This window comes from Meriones unguiculatus, chromosome 2 (genome assembly GCF_030254825.1).
Source record: "Meriones unguiculatus strain TT.TT164.6M chromosome 2, Bangor_MerUng_6.1, whole genome shotgun sequence".
Lineage (NCBI taxonomy): Eukaryota > Metazoa > Chordata > Mammalia > Rodentia > Muridae > Meriones > Meriones unguiculatus.
In genome coordinates this window covers 84410515-84429920 of record NC_083350.1, presented here as the reverse complement: position 1 = coordinate 84429920, position 19406 = coordinate 84410515, and the positions used below count along the sequence as shown (strand labels likewise).

At 44.5% G+C, this 19406-nt stretch overlaps 1 protein-coding gene and 1 long non-coding RNA gene across 4 annotated transcripts in view; one reads left to right on the top strand and one right to left on the bottom strand.

Moving 5' to 3' along the window:
- The window catches only part of Acot12 (acyl-CoA thioesterase 12), a 37884-nt gene extending 23438 nt beyond the window's left edge, over positions 1-14446 (bottom strand). For 2 of the 3 annotated variants that reach the window (XM_021663832.2, XM_060377763.1), the window contains exons 1-3: positions 14036-14443; positions 8443-8512; positions 1568-1628 (exon numbers count right to left, since the gene is read on the bottom strand). In XM_021663832.2, the coding sequence (XP_021519507.2) occupies positions 1568-1628; positions 8443-8512; positions 14036-14165 (261 nt within the window). In that variant the 5' untranslated portion in view covers positions 14166-14443. Of the gene's footprint in view, positions 1-1567; positions 1629-8442; positions 8513-14035 lie in introns of all 3 variants that reach the window. The other variant, XM_060377764.1, reaches the window with a different exon arrangement.
- Positions 12466-18005, top strand: LOC132652404 (uncharacterized). The gene is made up of 3 exons (XR_009589942.1): positions 12466-12647; positions 17105-17380; positions 17821-18005. It is a non-coding gene; the product is annotated as an uncharacterized LOC132652404 (long non-coding RNA).
- The last annotated feature ends 1401 nt before the right edge of the window (positions 18006-19406 follow it).

The window sequence follows — 19406 nt, the reverse complement described above, 5'->3', positions numbered from 1 at the left end:
AAGCTGCTTGCTGGACCATTGATGGAGATAACCTAGAACCCCTGCACAGACGTAGCCCATGACAGTTTGGTGTCCAAGTGCGTTCCATAGCAATGGGAACAGGGACTGTCTCTGACATGAACTGATTGGCCTGCTCTTTGATCACCTCCCCCTGAGGGGGGAGCAGCCTTACCAGGCCACAGAGGAAGATAATGCAGCCACTCCTGATGAGACCTCATAGACTAGGATCAGAAGGAAGGAGAGGAAGACCTCCCCTATCAGTGGACTTGGGGAGGGGCATGCATGGAGAAGGGGGAAGGAGGGTGGGACTGGGAGGGAAGGAAGAAGGGGTTTATGGGGGATACAAAGTGAACAAAGTGTAATTAATAAAAATTAAAAAAAATTTGTATTTGCATGGTAAATCTTAAATTAACTGGATAATAACGAATCAGATATATATCAATTATTCCTCACCTCTAAAAATAACCCTTACCCACATGAATTTTTCATGTTAGAGAAACAGACAAGGAAGAACAAAATAATACCTCAAGCAAGAAAAGCATAGCTACAACTCTGGAGTAGTAAAGTTCAGGCACTACCAGCTACCAGGACAGTTGACTGAGGTGTGTGTGACAAACAAGTGTCTCAGAGACACAGCACGGCTAGGGAAGAGTAGGTAAGACTGGAGTTACACTCTGAAAAAAGCAGAGAGCTAGACAGGGTTCAGGGAGTTACTATTTCATTTCCACATATGAGAAACAGGTGATCAGAGCAACGATGTCCCAGGGTAGAAGACAAATGAAAAGGACATAGTATTTCCTTTCATCTTTAAGATAATTCCTAGATAACAATAAGGGAAAGGAAACCTAATTTAACTGAGTTGAAGAAGCAGAAATAAACAGATCAAGAAATCTGAAACTTGTTGGGCAGAGCAACAGAAACGAGATATCCACATAAAGAGAGAATTCTGGAAATATGCATATGGTCTTCTTGGGTCTTTGGGTTGATGCCAGTCTGAGCATGCCCAACGTGATCTCACAAAGCCAGACCAGAATAACTTCTGAGGAAACTGCCTCACACTAGAGGGCTGTGAGGAGAAACTTTCAGCTCTCCCACACTGTTAGGAATGTTCTGAGTTCCCTCCAGGCAGACCTCACTAAACATAAGGCATCCTTAGAGCCCACAGAAGACACCAATTTACGAAAGGCATCTGTGGCCTTTTATTGACTTGTTTTTATTGCAAGTTGGTGTCAGGGGATGGAGACACAGTGTTTGGGTAATTATATTGTAAGAAGAAGCAAGAACTAGACTCCATAGTTTGCCAAACACAAAAAGAATGCCCCTTCCTCTGCATGTTAACTTTGGGTGCATCCTTCTATAGTACATGGTATCACGCTGAACTTGAGTGGCAGGCCTGAGTTGGGGAACATCAGCTCCTTAGAATTCAGCTGTGCACAGATTTAAGGGCCTTCTGAAGGTCAGGATCTGTGCCAGCTGTGAGCGTTGTTCCAAGCGTCCTCCTATCTGCTCTGAAAGCAATGGAGACGCGAGCTCCAACACGCAGACCTGCGCACAGGGCACCACCCACCTCCATGCTCGTGCTGAACGCTCTGGTCACTTTTGCTCTGATGGTGATAATTTGTCCAATCCTGTTCATGAGAAGAAAGGAGGTCTCAGCAATCCTGCACATTTTATTTTAGAGTTGGAGATTCATGTGGCATACAGCAATTCTGCCCTGACCTGCTGAGAATACCCATGCGTCAAAAGCTGAGGGTGAAGCTGATTGCAAAGGTGGGCCTCCAGGACAGCTGTTAATCTTTCACATCGCGCTTACATGGTTAACAGACTCCCCCTATTTAGCCAGAAAAGAGCTCCTGGGAAGACAGTGTTCCCGGTGACCTTACTTGCAACAGATACTTCTTACGTGTAGAGCCTGTTCCTGTAGGGACTCCCGTCAAGCACGCAGGAACGCCTGTATCACTGATATTTACTTTAAAACATTAGGTAACAAAAAAATAGAAACAACCAGGCCATCGGTCACTGTTCCAGGTAGATGCGGGTCCTCAGAGCTGCTCCTCAGCCCACCAGCTCCCCACTGCTATGGGACTTTACCGTCAAGTCTTTTGGTCACTGATCCCTTCATCTTAGTGGAAGTTAAGAGCTGTCCAGTGGAAGCCCCTTGGCCTCCCGTCCCACCTGACTCCGTCTGAGCCACGCTGTCACAGCTTCCTCTGCATTCTTGTATTTATGTCCTACCCATCACCTTGTCTCCTTCCAGCTAGCATGTCAGCTCTTTCCCCTCTCAATCTTCAACCTCTCTGCTTTCCTGATTTTTTTCAGGCAATGAAAATATTTAAGGTTTCTTTCCCCATCTAAAATCTTTTCTTTCAGTTCTGGTTTATTTGCATATTTGGCTTTCCTAAAGAATCAGTGGTCCTTCTAGTTCATGCTGCTCACTGAGCTGTGACGAATGGTGGCTGAAGTAAGGCTGAGCTGAGATGAGTGAGTCAGGGCCGCTGAGTCAGTACCTAGAGTATTGTTTTTCAGTGTGGCCACACCGGCGACAAAGGAATGCTTTATGAGCGCTGTGTATAAATCAGGCAGCATGCCAAAGGCCTCGAACCGCAGTGAACAGCATGCCCTCACTGAGCGATAACCCCGAGTGCGCAATATGATTCCCGCTTGACGCTCAGCAGGAATTGTGTAAACCTTGATAGAGCAAGCAACTGGCTGGGCCAGAGTTCCAACCCTGCGCTTAGCTGAGCTCAAAGCCCTAGAAACATGCTCCTACATTGGCTCCTAGAAAGAACAGCAATTTAACCTTTAACCACAGCAGAGACTTGTTTAGATATATTAAGGACAGTCTATGAGGTAAATCAACTGGTGTCGCCAGAAGAGAGACCATATCCACTCAATGTCTTTATGTACACATGGAGGCCCTATGTGCTATGTCTCTCATAATCTACAGCAATCCAGGCAGAAAAACTAGAAGGAAGGAATTCACATATGTACATAGGTAGATAGAAATCCTAAAACAAGTAATTATTGTGTTGGAAATCTGAACAAATCAGTATTTCAGCACACTTTTCTTTTTTGCATTTTTTATTAATTATTATTATTTATTACAATTTATTCACTTTGTATCCCGGCTGTGGCCCCCTCCCTTGTCTCCTCCCAATTCCACCTTCTATCCCTCTTCTCCCCCTATGCCCCTCCCTTAGTCCACTTTTCTTAATGTTTAGATTAATTTAACTAACTTAGAAGGTGATAAAAGTAATGCAAAAACCTTCATAAGGAAAATAGCCTATGCATTTGCATTTTGACTAAGCAGTTCTGTTTTTAGGAATCTGTTCCCAAAACACACTAGCAAAAGCATAAACATTACACACATATTCATATATTGAAGTATTATCTGTAATAGCAGAAGCAGTTCAGTGCTTACTGATGGGGACCACAGTGATCTGTACCATGAAGAGCAAAGCACCTGTTAAGTGTGGACAGCCATCTGCACTGCTCTAGCATGGTTTTATGGAAAAGGTGGAGAAAGTGTCATAATATATTGGAACTTATTTTTTTAAAGATTATGAATAAATGCTCACTTATATCTTAATGTACAGGGATAATTATCAGATAAAGAAGGTAGATACTTAAGACAGGGGAGGGAGCCTTGGAAGCAGTGAGGTAAAAACTAAATTTCCCAGAGTGAAATGTATTTTCTACATTTGCTTATAAATGTTTTAAATGATAAACCAGATACAACAAAAATAAAATGCAATCTTAAAACATAGAAAGCAATTGAACATGAGAGTTTAACTATCTGGAAGAGACTTCTTTGGAGTAATTTCAAATAAAATGATTGTGGCTATGTTAAGATTTTTAAAAAGAACCTTAGTATTTTGGGGTATTTAATTAATTATTTACAAATCACGACTAGAATTAGTTTCAGAATAATGCATGTGGGAAAGGCCACAAAGGGCCCTGATAAGAGTGTGTGTGATGGGATTACTCTGGCAGCTCAGCGATGCGTTCTTCTGAGGCACCACCCTGTCCTTTCCAACACCATTGTCTAACTTGAATCCCTTTTCCGTAAGGGCAGCCAAAGCATATTTTTATGGCTAAAGAAGCTTAATTTTATGCTGGGCATCCGTCTTGGTACCTACCAGCGGTTGCCTCGGACTCCAGTCCCCAGATCAGTTCCCAGAAATCTTGACTCTGTGAACACCCCCCAACAACGTTCAGTTTAACTATCTACTTGTTGTGCTATAGTGAACTGATTTCTTCTTCTTCTGTAACTTGATAATGCAGATACCCAAAGATTGTTTTTAGTTGCCTTAACCATTTGTCTTGGCGGGAAAGAACAGTTTTTACTTGCTTGTGTAGGTAGTGAAGGTATAGTTTTTCTTTTTAAAAGCCATTCCATATACTCCTCCTTCACAACAATCTCAAATCTGGTTCAGAGATTGTTCGTCTTGCTAGCAGCTAATCAATAAACCTTTGAATTATAATTTTATCAAGTCTATGGTTTATTCCCAGTGATCACAAAGTCCACAACATTTGGAGGTCCCTGTGAAATTCCTGGGAGACCCCAGACTCAGGGCCAGGTGCCTGGGAGAGGCCCCAGAGGCAGGAAGCCCAAAGTGGACTTGATAGGCCCAGGGAGACCCCAGAGTGTAACTCCCCCCCCCCCCATTTTTCAAATTGAAAATAAAAATTGCCAGCCAACTTGCTTCTGAAGCTTGGACTTATCAGTGAGTCGCTCTGTTCTGTTTTGGAGTGCAGATAGTCCAAGAGACCTGATGGGATTCACATCCAGTCTCCGGGGTGGAGGGATACCCTGCTGTCCTCTGGTTTGGGTGTATGAGTGAGGGTGGCCACCATGCCTCTTAGTTTGTTGTTGTTTCCTGATTGTGCTGCTGTACTTTTTCTGTTATTCTCGGTTGTCTGTTGGATTTGTGTTTTCAAGTTTTGTTGAAGAAATAGGGATTAAACAACACAGCCAAATTGCCATGAGCTGCATGCTACATTTTCAGGATTTTCTGAGAGGCAGGGAGCTTCTGCCCGCCTCTGTGCTAGCTCCCCCGAGGAGTTTGCTTCATCTCTCTTGCCCCCTCTCTGCCCCTCTCCTCCAAAGCCTGCTATGTAAGCCCCGCAGAGCAGGCACATCAGGCCCTTTTCAATGCCCTCGGTTTACTATTCTTTTCCCTTGCTCTGCTTCTGAAGAACGGCCCTTTTTTTTTTCCTGCTTGCTCTTTCTGCCTGCTTGCTCTCTCTGACCAGGAGCTGTGGCTCTGGTCCCTCCGCCACGGCTGGGCTGGGAAGATGCAGGTGCCCCTGGCCTACGGACCTGGCAGGCACCACGAGGTCCTATTTCCCGCTTGCTGCTCCCTGCACCCCTGCAGCTGGCCTGCACCCAGCATTTAGTATCCCTAAGCCTTTCTTGCACCAGCTCTGATCACTGGATTTGGTTTTTCAGGATTAGGTGTCTTTTGGGTACGGTTAATATTAAAATATTGTTTTATGATGTTCTATTTTATTAAAATGCTGGTTCTGGAGTCTTCTTCTGACCCAAGCATAGTTGTTTAAAAATTTCCTACAAAATCTCTTTCCTAGGTCAAAAGGCCATCTGACTCTAGGACAAAACAAGAAAGTGAAACAGCTAAAATAGAAACTTTCTGTACTTTAAGATTTTCAGGCTTATTGGATATGATTAAAAATCTGTAAAACAAAAACCTATAAAGAAAACCAAACAACCTGATGCCAACATTTTCTGAGTCCCTGTAAATGTCTGTTTTTTTATAGTTTTCTGTCTAATGGCTTCTAGGTTACAAATACACATATTATTCTGCAATTTAATGACATTATAAGATAAAGAACACTTATTAAGCTCTTCACCTTGCCTGTCTCCATCGGCAGACACACACGAACTGGTTATAAAATAAAATAAATTCTTCTATCTAAAATTTCTTAATAATTACTCTAGATATGCTCGCTTAAAATAATCGGAGCTAGACTTGTTAAATGTTAATATTCCTTCAAAAATGGGAGATAAGCAAGGTCATTGAGCCTTCATCTAAGAATCCAGTTACTCCTTCCAGCTGGTTGTATGCAGTTAGGTATTAATTGCATGAAGCCTCAAGATTTTCTGAGAAACTAGAATACACAGGCTAAAAGCTAAGACTAAGGATGGGTCCACCAACACAACGACAGAAAAGAGGGTACACAGACTGGGTAGAGGCTGCAGGCATTATCTGACACCTCCTCAAGAAAATATTTCTTACAACAAATGGTAAACTTATTTGTTACTGTTACATCTCATGCTCCTTCAGATTTTTTTAAAAAAAGTATATGAAAATTCATATGGCTGAGTGTAATCACAGATGCCTAGCTCTTTGACTCCTCCTCCCTTGCTGGATTCTTGATTACCAATTGTTCCTTCATTCAAGGTCACAGATATTCAAAACTCTTGCTAAAATGTAAACTTCCTTTCTCTCAGGATCTATAAGACCATTGTAAGGGATGGGGGAAGGGGAAACCTATAAAATTCCATCCCCTCCACAAATAGCTTAAAACTTGTAACAAAAAGATTAATAATTAAAAATCTATACATAGGTAATCTTAATTTGCTATTGCATGCTAATAGTAACTTGCAATAGTTACTCTGGTTATCTCCCCTTTAGACTAAGGAGAAAACAACAGGTCCCCAAGATATTGTGGATTAAAAAAATTTTATATGATGATTTTTGTCCTGAAGATTATAAGTAAAAACAGCATATGTTTAGTAAATAGAATATATTTGATAACTAAGGTTTATAAATTTCTAATGCCTACTCAGATTAACAATAATTGACTTAAAATTTGTCTAGCCTCTCTGTCTTTGCTAACTTTGTTAAGTTTTAACTATTTGAATAAACTAAGTCATACACAAAATTATAATATTCTGTAATGGAGTACTATAAAGAATCAAAAAATAAACAAAATAAGGTTTCCAATTTCTCTGTTAGCTATATTTATGGTTTTATAAAATTTCCAGTCTCTCTCTGGGCTATACTTATGATTTAAAGTTTTATTTTGATATTATGAGAGCTTCAATTAAACAATTATAATTTAAGACTAAAAGTTCTAAGACTAAAAGTTAACAGGGATAAAACTGTAAAATCCTATTAAAGCTGCTAACTTCTTATAAAAATATTAGTGATAATTAGGAAATACAAATTAATGTTCAGTCATCTTATAAATGATCAAATTCTTTAATATGCTCAAAAGTATGCTTGTAATCATGTGAAAAATGTAATTCATTTCCAAGGACAAGCTTTATTTAGCCTTCTGTATACATTTTCAAGGTTAAGCCTAAAGCAAGTAACTAAAAACAAGCAAAGTTTGCTTAGTTCTGATGGACTTGAACTTGTCTCGAACTTGCCAAAAAAGCTTGCTAGGACAGACCCCAGCTCCTAATGCTGACCCCAAGGTCTCCAAAGAAGACGAGGGGGCATAGCAACTCCACCCGCATGTGGTAACGCTAACCCTGGGGGAAACTGCCCCAACGCCTTGCCAGCCAGACCCAGCCCAAACTGTAAACAGGCAGACAGACACACCAAAGTTGAGTGTCCTACTCTGCCTAGACAGAGAAGCTCAGTCCCCCAAGTTCTACCTCCCAGGAAAGCCTGGCAGGTCTGCTGGGCCTGGCGGCCTAAGACTGATGCTACCCTGAGACTTCTCCCACGCTAAAGCCATCAACACCAGAGGAGCCTGGGGGGTGACCACCCAGGGAATGGGCAGGTCTCAGTCATTTTAACTGACACACAGGCCATTTGGACTATACTTCCTGTTGTGATTTGTCCTTCTCAGATCTCCGATGGCATCGTTGACTAGAGTAAACTAACTTTGTCAGCTTGCCAGCGGTGGGCAACTAGCTCCTTCTCCCCGGCTGCAGCTTTGTTCGTTCATTTCATATTAAAAATCAGGCCTTGGTTTTGCTCCAGCTACTAGGTATCCTGCTGAGAAAGGCAGACAGGTTTGACTTGCTACCAGGCTTCATATTAAAGGATAAACCAGGTTCCAATGTAACTGTTTACTGTTCGTTTATTTAAAAAGACAAGCACTCTTTCATACAAAACGCTCCTTATGATTTATTTTACTTACACACGTGAGTTAGTGTTTGCAGCACACCAACACAGAGATACGGATTATTATCACTTTCCAAATAGGAGAAAGGCCACTGAGGATGAATGATAGAACGCAACCTTGCCTGACACACAATGCTGAGACTTAACAAAACCTGAATTTGTAGTTTGATTAGTGACTACAAGTGGACACCAGGATTTTTTAAAACTCATTAGAGAGGGTCCAGTGCTTCTTGTATTCTGAGAAACATGATCATCGACTCTAAATGAGTAAGGTGCAATAAGCATGTGCTACAAACGAACCTGTAAATCCACAGGAAGTGGGAAGAGCAATGCCACTCACCTCGCTGTGTCTTCAAACAGAACATCATCCATTGAGGCTGTAACGCAGGAAATCCCAGCATGCTTTTCAGCTTCGGAAAAATAAACAAACAGGTGAGAGTATGCCGTGTTAATTGCTGTGATTAACGTTTTAGCTAAAGGACAAAGAAATAAACTGAAGTAGACTTGTCTTAGTAACACATCACTTGTTACCTCGCTGCCCACTTCGGGGATCTGTATTTCCAAGCAGGCCTCTGCTCTGGAAGTTGTTCAACTGTGTGAAGATTACTGTACTTTCTCTGAATTTTAACTTAGGAAATCTGGTAACTGAGTAACAACTCTGCAAGTTTTGGATGACTAAATATTTTTACATTATTATCAAGTGCTATCCTTCTTTTCTAAATAAACATCAAAGCTATGTCCACTGCTCAGATATCTAGCAGCTGAATATACTTAAATCACTAATCACTATGATTGTTCAGTCTGGGAGCCCTGAGATCACCTCCCACGCCAGAGGGGAGTGTCCCTGGGAGTCAGAGATGTAATGTGCACACGGGAGGCAGGCAGGCTGTGCTCCTCATGGAGCAATACCTACTCGACAGCTATTCATCTACCTAACAACGCTCTAGAGGAAGAGCATCACTGAGAGGAGGAGCAAGGCTGCAGAGGCGCTGGCCACAGACGGACACTGGCCTATATCTGCACTCAATTTATCAGAATTGCTTTGATTATTGCTTCTGCTTAACATAAAAATACTAGAATTTATGCTATTTGGAAGTGAGATTAGTGTGTGTTTCTGCCAGCTTTGTTTTTGAGAAGCGTTCAGTTAAAATCCAAAGAGATTTTCATTGATTTTCCTTTTTTTTTTTTTTTTTTTTTGAGACAAAGTCTTTCTATACGACTAGGTTGTCCAGGAACTCACTTTGTAACCCAGACTGGCCTTTCTCTTGATCTCTACCCATACCCCACCCCCCCTGCCGCCCCCATTGCTAGCCTTAGCTTCTTGAGTACTGGTATTTCAGGTGTGTATCACCTTGCTTGGCTCACTGGCCTTTTTTTGTTTTATTTTGCTTTGCTTTTTGAGACAGGGCTTTTCTGTGTAAGCTCTGGCTGTCCTGGACTTGCTTTGTAGACCAGGCTGGCCTCGAACTCACAGCAATCTGCCTGCCTCTGCCTCCCTGAGTTCTGGGATTACAGACCCGTGCCACCATGCTCAGCTGGCTCACTAGATATGATTGCTGTCATGGTTTTTGACCACATAAAATAGGAATTGTAGGAAAGAGCTGGGCAGATGAAGCTGAGAAAGCTCTCAGAGTTAGCATCACAGCATGTGGACCCCAACAGCCATGTCCCCAATACACACTGGCGGGAACCAATAAGCAAAAGAAAAGATGGCGGCATGAGAGGGGCTGACCCCGCCCCTCGCTTTTGTGCGTGGTTACGCACTGTGTGCCAGTAAGATGGTAGGAACTGAAAAGGGCAGATTCTCCTGGCTTTCACGTGTCGATTACCCTTCATACTTTCAATGACAGCAGAAATATTCAGAGAGATTACTGACTTCCTAAGGAAATTTGGAAACAGGTTAGCTGAGTGGTTATAAGCCATATATTCTATGGCTGACTAGGGTTCATTCTTTCTTATCTTCAACTACTACCTACTGAACACTAAGCTGGGCCAGCACCTCTCCACAGCGCTGGGAACACAAAACACGATCCCCATTTCCATGAAGTGTAAAGGAAAGCCCAGAGCTTGATTAAATGGCTGCACAATGAGTTCGGGGTTCCAAAGAAAACGTGGAGCCTGTGACTTATGGAATAAGTGAAGGTTCTTGAGCTGAGATCTGAAGGAAAGGCTGGAGTGAAATAGATGTGGGAGGAGAGCAGAAAGGAAGGGTGCTGGGCAGACAGGGAAGGATTACAGTGAGCTTGAGGAAGGCTTCCATGGCTAGAATGGAGACAGTAAAAAGGAGGGGTGAGATGGAGCTAAAGGGAAGGCCAAGAGCAGACCCTGAATGGGGCCTGGAAACTCTTGCTTGTCATCCTTTTAGAATTGTTACTATTAGATATTGTTCGTTGCCTTCTGATCTCTGTTATGACCAGTTAGCTGTAAACCCTAATGTAGTCAGGCCAAACAGTCCTTGAATTTTAATTCCAGCATCAATGTCATCTATAAATTGGTCTTGACTGATTTTGAAGAATGAATCTTACTTGCCTGCTTAATCCTATGTAAGGATTTTCTGTTGTCTCTGAGCCACTGTTGATTTGTCGTTAAACAGTGGGTTCTGATGGGCTCTTTACGAAGTTTTTGTTTTGCATGGCTCCTCACTTTCTCTCTTCTCTGCTAGGTTTGGAGTCTGCCCTAAATACACAGAATACAAAGTGTGCCAGAGATCTGCAGGGTTCCATGCAGGCTGCTCTGCTTCCCTGGCTTTCTTTTTTCTAAAAACACCTCTCTTCATATGTGTTTTCCTCAAATATTGTCCTTTGGATATTCAAATTGGCAAACCTGTAGATTTCTAACTAAAGAAACAAAAGGGATGTGAAGGAGGTCTGGCTGCGGCATGTCACCCCATTGACTACCAGGGCTGATGTGGCTGGCTATGTGGCTGGCTAGGCGGGTCTTCCCTTCCTGTCTCTCCACTCCACATGTGTCCCTCCCAAAGCTTCACACAGGGTTGAAGAGGACAACCTCCCCCAGTGGTTTCCAGTCAAGGGTACAGGAGTAGCCATGTTCCCCTGCTAGGACCTCCAAGGAGCTCACAGGGTCTATTTGTACAGAAACAAAGGGTAAAGATGAAAGTGTCCAACACGATGCGGTTAGGAATTTCCAAGTGCACTTCAGACGCACTATAGAGATGAGACCAGAACAGAGGGAGAACAGTTTGAGAGTCTGCAGCCTACAAGGCAGGATGGCGGGGCCGGGGCCACACAGGCGTGCGGAGGTTCAGCGCAAGGGCTGCGCTCAAGAGAGTCCTCTAAGGTGTCCTGGGTAAGTCCCAAACTCTAAGGGTTATCGATCGGATGTGTGGACCATAAGCAGCATGGCGGGAATGCCAAGGTGGGGCCTGGATTTCTGAGGGCACAGGTGTGTGAGTCAGAGGGCAATCTCCAAAAGTGAACATTCAGAAAGATTCACCAACAGCTTGGAGAAGTTGTGGTCTTGAGAGAGTTCAAACAAACAAACAAACAAACAAAAATGGACATGGGGGTTGAGCATGACCTAGTGATGGTTTCAAGCATCTGGTTGGAAAGACTGAAAGAATAGGGCCACTGGCAGCTATGGGGCTTCATGGTAATGTGTTTGGAGCTGTTCGATTTTTCTTTAAATACTGTGAAGATATTTTAGAATCTAGCAGTGCTTGAGGGACATAGCAGTGCCTTGGGGAAATGGCCATGGTCCATATTCATCTTAGGAAACACAACCATACAGAGTGCTGGTCAACAGAATGCTGGCTGAAACAATGCTAGAAAAAAATCTGCTTCTGCACTACTCTTCAGATTTAATCACTTCTTACTTGAATAATGTCCCCTGCTATGTAATGTCTCTTATTTACATAGAGTGCCCAACACAGCCATTATTTGTATTTCACAAGCCAACTCTATCATAAGGATTCTTTAGTATTTATAATTCTAATATTACCAGTTCTAAAGCTACCAAGAGCAATATAACTACTCAAGCATAGTATGATTGGTTGTCTACAGTCTTCCTATGATCTGAGTTTCAGAACAGGTCAAACTAGAAACTGTTATGCCAATTGCATTCAGTCGCCTTGGAACTAGACACCATTATTATCAGCAATACCAATCATTTCCATACTTGTTTCTTTTATTTACATGTGGGTAAACTTCATATTTCTGATGCTTTGTTACTGTTGTAACCCAATTAAAAATCTTGTTAAAACTGTTAAGATAGAAACCAAACAAATCAGCAAACAAAAAGATTGTCATTGAAAATGTAGCTAAACTTCACAGGTGACTAAAGGGGTGCTCTGGCACTGTACTAATCCACTAGGAAAAGCAGAGGCGCATGCTGTGCTGAGTATTACTTCTGCTCACGCAGCGGAAGGAGTGTGATGGGGCACAAGGCACTCGAAGCCTTTCTAATTTTTCATCTGAACACAGCTTTCCCCGGAGCTGGGACCAGGCCGAGGTAATGGACATTAACACCGGGGCTGAACTTAAAGACTACAAACCCTGGGGAAACAGGAAATGCCACCGAAGCTGAGGAGTAAGTAAAGTTCCCTGTGTGTAGATCACAGAGCCCAGGGAAACAGGACAGCACTAGGACACCAAAAGACTTCCTTCAGAAGGGAGGCCGGGCAGGGCTTACTTGTCTCCAGCGCTGTACTTACATCACTGATCTAAGGATGAGAGGAATCAGCACGTGTGCAGGACATCACGGACTGTTCACCCCAGGCTTTCAGTTAGAAATTCGTTTCTATTATAATGTGCTGTTTTCAAAAGCAAGGTTTTCATCCCTAGTGTAAGTCAGTCCAAGTCAGGTCATAAATCATGGCAATGCTGACAAGTTGCCTTTTCTGGGGTGGCTTGGACAATAGAAATTTAGTTTCTCACAGCTCTGAAGGCTATAAAGTCCACACCTGCCCCGTTAGACTGGTGAAAGCTCTCTTCCTGATTTGCAGACTGGCTCTTGCAGTAGCCTCACATGCTTCTGAGATCTCAGACCTCAGTTCCGTGGGGTGGGGATGTGCGCTTACCCTCTTTAATCTTGATTCTTGCGTAGGCAAGACAGCCTCGCTAGGGAATTGTCACTTTGGAGATGCCATGTACATCATTCAGTCTTTCCTAGATGTTTTTGCTCCACCCTCACTCCCAGCGCTGGGGGTGGAGGTCAAGGGCCTCGTGCAAGCCCTGCATAACAGACTATCCCCTAGACCTTCCACTCCGGCACACTTGTTCGCTCTCAAGAATATTAACAAGCTTCCCTTGACTACCTAAAAGTTGATGGCAGGAACCTGAACAGAGAAGGGAGTATGGCAAAGGAGCGGTCTTTCACCAGGGAAGCATTTAAGTCACCATGAAAGCATGAGCTGTGATGAGTCCTGTTAGAGCACTTTTGTTGTGGCGGCAAACAGTTGTTTGTCAAGAAAATCTGTTAATGTGTGCATGTATGCAAGTTTGTGTGTGTGCATGAGACTGGGAGGGGAACCAGGGCTTCATGCTTGCAGCGTGAACACTTTTTCCAGCCTCACTTCTACTTGGCCAATGAACTCAATCTTTAGAATTTTGAATATGGTTGAGTGTAAGATATGAGCGATTTATATAACAAAGTCTGTGGGGAAGGGGATCTTCACTTTGTTTTGTGCATTGAAGGGAGTCCTGCGAAGTTCCACAGGTCTCTGTTGCCTTCGGCAACTGTCTTAGTCATCACTCCTGTGTCCACTGCAATACTTAACTGCGTGGGCTCTGGGAACACTGCCCCTTCCCTTCCCTTCCCTTCCCTTCCCTTCCCTTCCTTTCTTCTCCCAGGCCGTTTCTGGCTTCCACGCAAGCCTAGCGCATCCCCAGCTCCAGCGCCCCGGACGCCACCACGGCCCTGGCCTCCAGCAGCAGCCCGCCCCGCCCGGCAGTCCCTCGCGTGGGCCGCGCGCCTACCCGCCAGGCAGGCGGTGGTGTCCATCCACTTGAGCAGCTGCCCCGCGCTCAGCTCGCCGCGGGAGTCGGCGTGCGCCGGCTGGACGGCCTGGCTCATGAGCACCTCGCTGGGAGACACCTTCGGCTCCATGTCCGGGCTGCGAGGGCCAGCGAGCGCGCGCCCGAGGCCACCCGGCTCCCCGGGCCCGCCCCGCTCCAAAGGGCGCCGCCCGCCGCTGCCAGGTGCAGGAGGTGAGAGGTCAGGAACACTGCCCGGTCCGAAAGCACCAGCCGGAGAGGCGGAGACAGGTGCTGTCTCAATGCCCGGCAGCTCTTCTGAAGACCTTGGCGAAGGAGGGAGCCTAGGAAGGGATTGCAAGCACTCCGGAGAGGGCAGAACCTTTGGGGAGCAAACGGCTTAGAGTTTGGCTGCCGGGCTTTATTGCCTGGTCGGTTTGTATTTTTGTATTTTTCCCCCTGCTAGGCATTGCAACACTTACAGCTCCGCCTTTGTTCAAACTCTACCTTCAGGTTCTTCGGACATTATAGCGGCTCCAAAGATCATTTTGTTAGGAAATTGATTCCACTGCAAACAAACTAAAAACAAACGAACTGTCGTGGGAGGCTGGAGTGGGTCGGCACGTCAGTCACCCAACTAGAGAAGGCAACATTCTGAGCTCTATCTAGAAAATACAGGAAGAGAGACTGTCATATTGTTGCCAGTGGTCACAAGTCCCCAAAGACCTCCGCTGCAGCCTTCTTCGTGGGAGACAAATCTAGGACCCTGCGTCAGAGTCAGGCCCACACTCTGGGCAACAGCTGCTATCTTTGTAGAGCTTCAGCCACTGGCTTTCCAAGGCAGTTCTTTGTTTGTGTTTTTCTAGACAGGGTTTCACTGTTCAGCCATGGCTGTCCCAGGTCGGCTTTGTAGACCAGGCTGGCCTCTAACTCGTAGTATCCTCCTGCCAAACTCTGAGTGTTGGGATGAAAGCCGCCATGCAGCACACCCTCTAGGGGATCCGTGGATGGTAAGGGAGGCCTGCAGAGGTGAGGTGGCTTTCTGCTGCTGGCTGAAACATCAGGGCAAGCTGGCTGGACGCCAGTGCTGGGACCCCAGTGACTCCTGGGAATGGTGCTGCCCATTCAGCATTAGGCTCTGACCACCAACCCCAGCCCAGGAGCCTCAAGGATTCCTGGGCCTTTAGAGATTTATTTTTATTATTTTAAATTATGTGTATTATGTTCCTGCGTGCAGGTCCCCACCCCAGCCCCTAGGCTAGAGGTCCGGGACCACCTGGGTGGAATAGGCAGCTGTGAGAGCCTGACGGCAGAGCTGAGAGCCAAACCTCTGGGAGAGCCGCTGCTGACAGTGATGGTCTCTGCAGCCCGACCCTGGGGATTTCGCCTCCCCTTTAAATACAAGCAGATCCAAAAACCAAAGAGAAGGGGAGCCCCGAGGCGACGGTTTTTAGGATTCTTTGTATCTAGGCAGTATCAGAGTATACAAGCATGAATAAACATGGAGTGCTCTCCGTTAGGCAAGTATAACGTTAGGTTTTATAAAAAGCATAAAAAGGGCTCTTTTTTTGAAGGGTTTTATGTAGCCCAGGCTGAATTTGAACTTGCCGTATCTCCGCAGTGTAAGAGTACAGGCATGTGCCCCTATTTCGTATTTGTGAAGTGCTGGGAGAGTGAACCCAGGGTTGCCTGAGTGCTTGGCGTGCAGCAAATGAACCACACTTCCAGGCTCCAACAGTGACTTTAAGAGCAATTCAAACGGTTACAACAAGCTGGCCTCTTTCCCTAGGTGGCCGTGTCCACACCATGAGCGGCAAACCCCCTTCGGAAGACGCCTGGAGCGTTCTTAGCACCTTCTTATTTGTCTTCTGTAATGGCGATCACCATTTAGGTCCCGGATTAGGTCATTGTTCAGCGAGTATTCATTCCATCCACTGACAACTGTAGGGGAGGTTTGTCACTGATGTTGGACTAGGTCATGTGACTTGCTTTGGGATGAAAAAGTTACCAGGTTTCACACATGGACACTCCTTGTAGTCTCAGGAGCACCTGACTTTTGCCATAAGGAGAGCTCGACCAATCAGCATTTGCCTGGATTCACACACTGGGTCATGTGGCTGGTGGATCCCTGTAGCCCGCAGCTCTGCAAACAGCCACTCAGCACACACGCAGACTCCTGAGTAAATGAGACAGTACTGCTTAGAACTGCACGCCAGTGTGATGTGAGGGCTCGTTTGTGACACAGCAATGACAGAGCGAGTTATATTTGTAAATGCTTGCTGAAATTAAAGTACTAGAGGTAAAACATCTGTGGGCCAAGGTGTGTTACTTTGAATAAAGGGTGCTAAGTCGAAATGCTGATATTGAATTGTGCACAACTGCATGTTTGAGTTCTTACCAACTTTAGACATTTCATGAAAGTTTAAGCTTAGGTATAAGAAGATTTTTTTTTTTTTTTTTTTGCCAGGCATGGTGGAGCAAGCATGTAATCCCAGCACTGGGGAGGCAGAGCAGGCAGATCTCTGTGAGTTTGAGGCCAGTCTGGTCTACAAAGTGAGTTCAGGACAGCTAAGGCTACACAGAGAAACCCTGTCTCAAAAAAAAAATTAAATAAAAGAAGACATTTTCCCAAACTCCCATTTGAAATAAGCTGTGTCCGTAGATGTCTGTAGAGCGATGTCTGCACAGTACACAGACCCACCCTGTGTCTCATTACTCATTACTCACCACTCTCACTTAAATGCCTTCACTAGTTTCATCTCTTTTGTTAGAGTCACACTAATTTTCATCTCAGTTGTCTGAAACGTCTCTTCTTTTTGTTTTCCTCAGTGGTCTTTTTTTCCCTTTCACAGTGAAATGTCTTCTGCATGTATGAATATTTTCTATCTCAAATACCCTGGTAGAAAAACTTCATTATTTGAAGAAAGGCCCCACCATGTGTCCATTTGTATCCATAGATGTCTTTTGACGATGAACAGTATACAGAACCAAACCTTTTTTGTTTGTTTGTTTTTGTTTATGTTTGTGTTTTTCAAGGCAGGGTTTCTCTCTGCTTTCTTCATCTCCATGCAGGAAGCAGGAGGGAGTGAACTGAAGCATAGCAAGGCTATAAACTCTGAAAGCCTGACTCCAGCGCAGTACTTTCTCCAGCAAGGCTCCAAACAGTGCTACCAACCGGGACCAAGCATCCACATACCTGAGCCTCGGAAGCCTTTATCATTCAGACTGCTACCATGGCCCAGGTGTCCCTCCCAGACGCACCTGAGCTAAGGCCTCCTCATCTACCTGTGTGCTCCCTGGATAAGTGCCTGTTCCAGAAGCTTTGCCTCAGCAGACAGGAGGATACAGGTAGCTGGCAGTAGGCCTCCAGCAGTGAGTGCTGGGGCAATGTGGACAGGGAGAGAGTGGAAGCAGCCGAAACATGCACTGTGCTATAACAGGAAAGGCAGCCAGGCCCTTCTGCCACAAGACACAAACCCCAAGCTGAGGCTTGAGTTGGTTCATGTTTTTCTCCCATTGCTCTAAGTCGACTTGATCTGACACCACAGGACTCCGTCTCCTGCCCACAGCCTTTCCTTGCCTTCCTAACTGGGTTTCATGATTCTCTGGTGGTTTGGAGGCTTAGCAGGTCAGGAGCTCCAGGGTGGAAGCAACCAGCTGGAGTTTCCAAACCTTCCACAGAATTCTGCTGTGCACTAAATCCTGGTACTGCTGGTGTAAGAGGTAGTTCATCAAAGGGATGAGGCTTACCTGGCAGCATTTAACAAACTGTTTTTTGTTTAACAAAGGCCATTTATGATCTGCGGAGGCCTTGGAGATGTGGGAGCGAGATCTAGACTCTGGTCTGGAAAGATTTTGTGCTTGCATCCGAGTTGAACCTTCCTGTCCCCATTGCTACTCTGCACACATCAGTCAGTCAGCGCTATCAGACTTCTGCTTTTGTAAAATGGATGTTTTCCCGGTTTATGAAGTGTGGAGAGACCATAGAAATGATTGTCATAAAGAATAATAATCATGACAAGTGTGATTTATTATTTATTGAGATTTATTATTTTTATTATTTTATTTATTTATTGTGATTTATTATTTATTTATTATTATTTATTATAGAAATTATTGTTATAAAGAATAATAATCATGACCAGTGTGATTTATTATTTATTGAGAGGCCTTAAATACTCAAAACCATCCCATAGGCAGTGTCTCTTCAGTGAGTTGAGTTGAAACGTGTCACATATTCCTATAAAAGTGTATGCGATGTTTAAAAATCCCTATTTTATAGTTATGGAAACTGTGATAACTTGTGTAAGAACACATGACTAGGAGTTAGTTGGAAAGACCTGGCTCTGTGTCAGCTGGGCTGAGAGCCATACACAAGGTCTGTGGCACACAAATTAAGAAGTGCAGGGCATGGAAGGGCTTCTGCTCTGCCTGGCTCCCCAGGTCCTGCTGCACCTTCGCACCCAACTGCATTCGTTCGTCAGCCACTCGGCGCATGCCCTTCGGATGCCTGCTTTGTCTGGAGCATTCGGGCGAGTCTGCTGATGAAGTTTTTTCCTGACAGGGTTTGCAGTTGGAAGATAGGCCCTGCGGATGTGCTGGAAATGGGAGGTGGAAATGGGAAATGGGGTAATACACAGCACGCTTGGAAACTGACTGGCGGATTTGTGTAATTCTTCAGGTTACACACTGTTTCTGACTATCTCCTTCAACAGTGTGTGTGCATAGTTAGTCTCAACCTACAGAAAACTTGGAAGCCCTATGCAAATAGCTTGTTTCCTCTGAACCATTGGAGAGCACATTGTTGATCTGATGACTCATTATCCCAAAAGTATTAGTTTGAAATTTTCTAAACGACATGTTATTAGTTGTAACATGCCATCAAACACACCATCAAATGAGCATGTTACCACTCACTCCTGGTCACTGTCTAATCCTCCAAGCCCATTCAAGCTTCGGCGTTGCTTAAGTAAAGCTCGTGTGTTAGCAGCAAGCTTTCAAGTTTCTTAAATCACCCTCAGTCACACACAATTACATTTTCCTTTGCATTTTATGATTTTGAAACTGTTACAGTTCACAAACCAGTTATTCTGTGAGATAGCCCCCTAGTTAGGCCCCTCATGTTTCCTGTAAGTCCACTGAGGTTCTATACCTATGGTAAAAACACTGTTTGGTTTCTATCACCGTGATAAATACCATGACCAAAAGCACCTTGTGGGGGAGAAGGTTTATTTTATTTTGGAGATTATAGTCCATCATTCTGAGAAGTCTGGGCAGGAATTCAAGGTAGGAATCTGGAGTCAGGAACTGATACAGAGGCCATGGAGAAGCCATAAACTTGGCCTTACTGGCCTGCTCAGCTTTCTTATAAAAT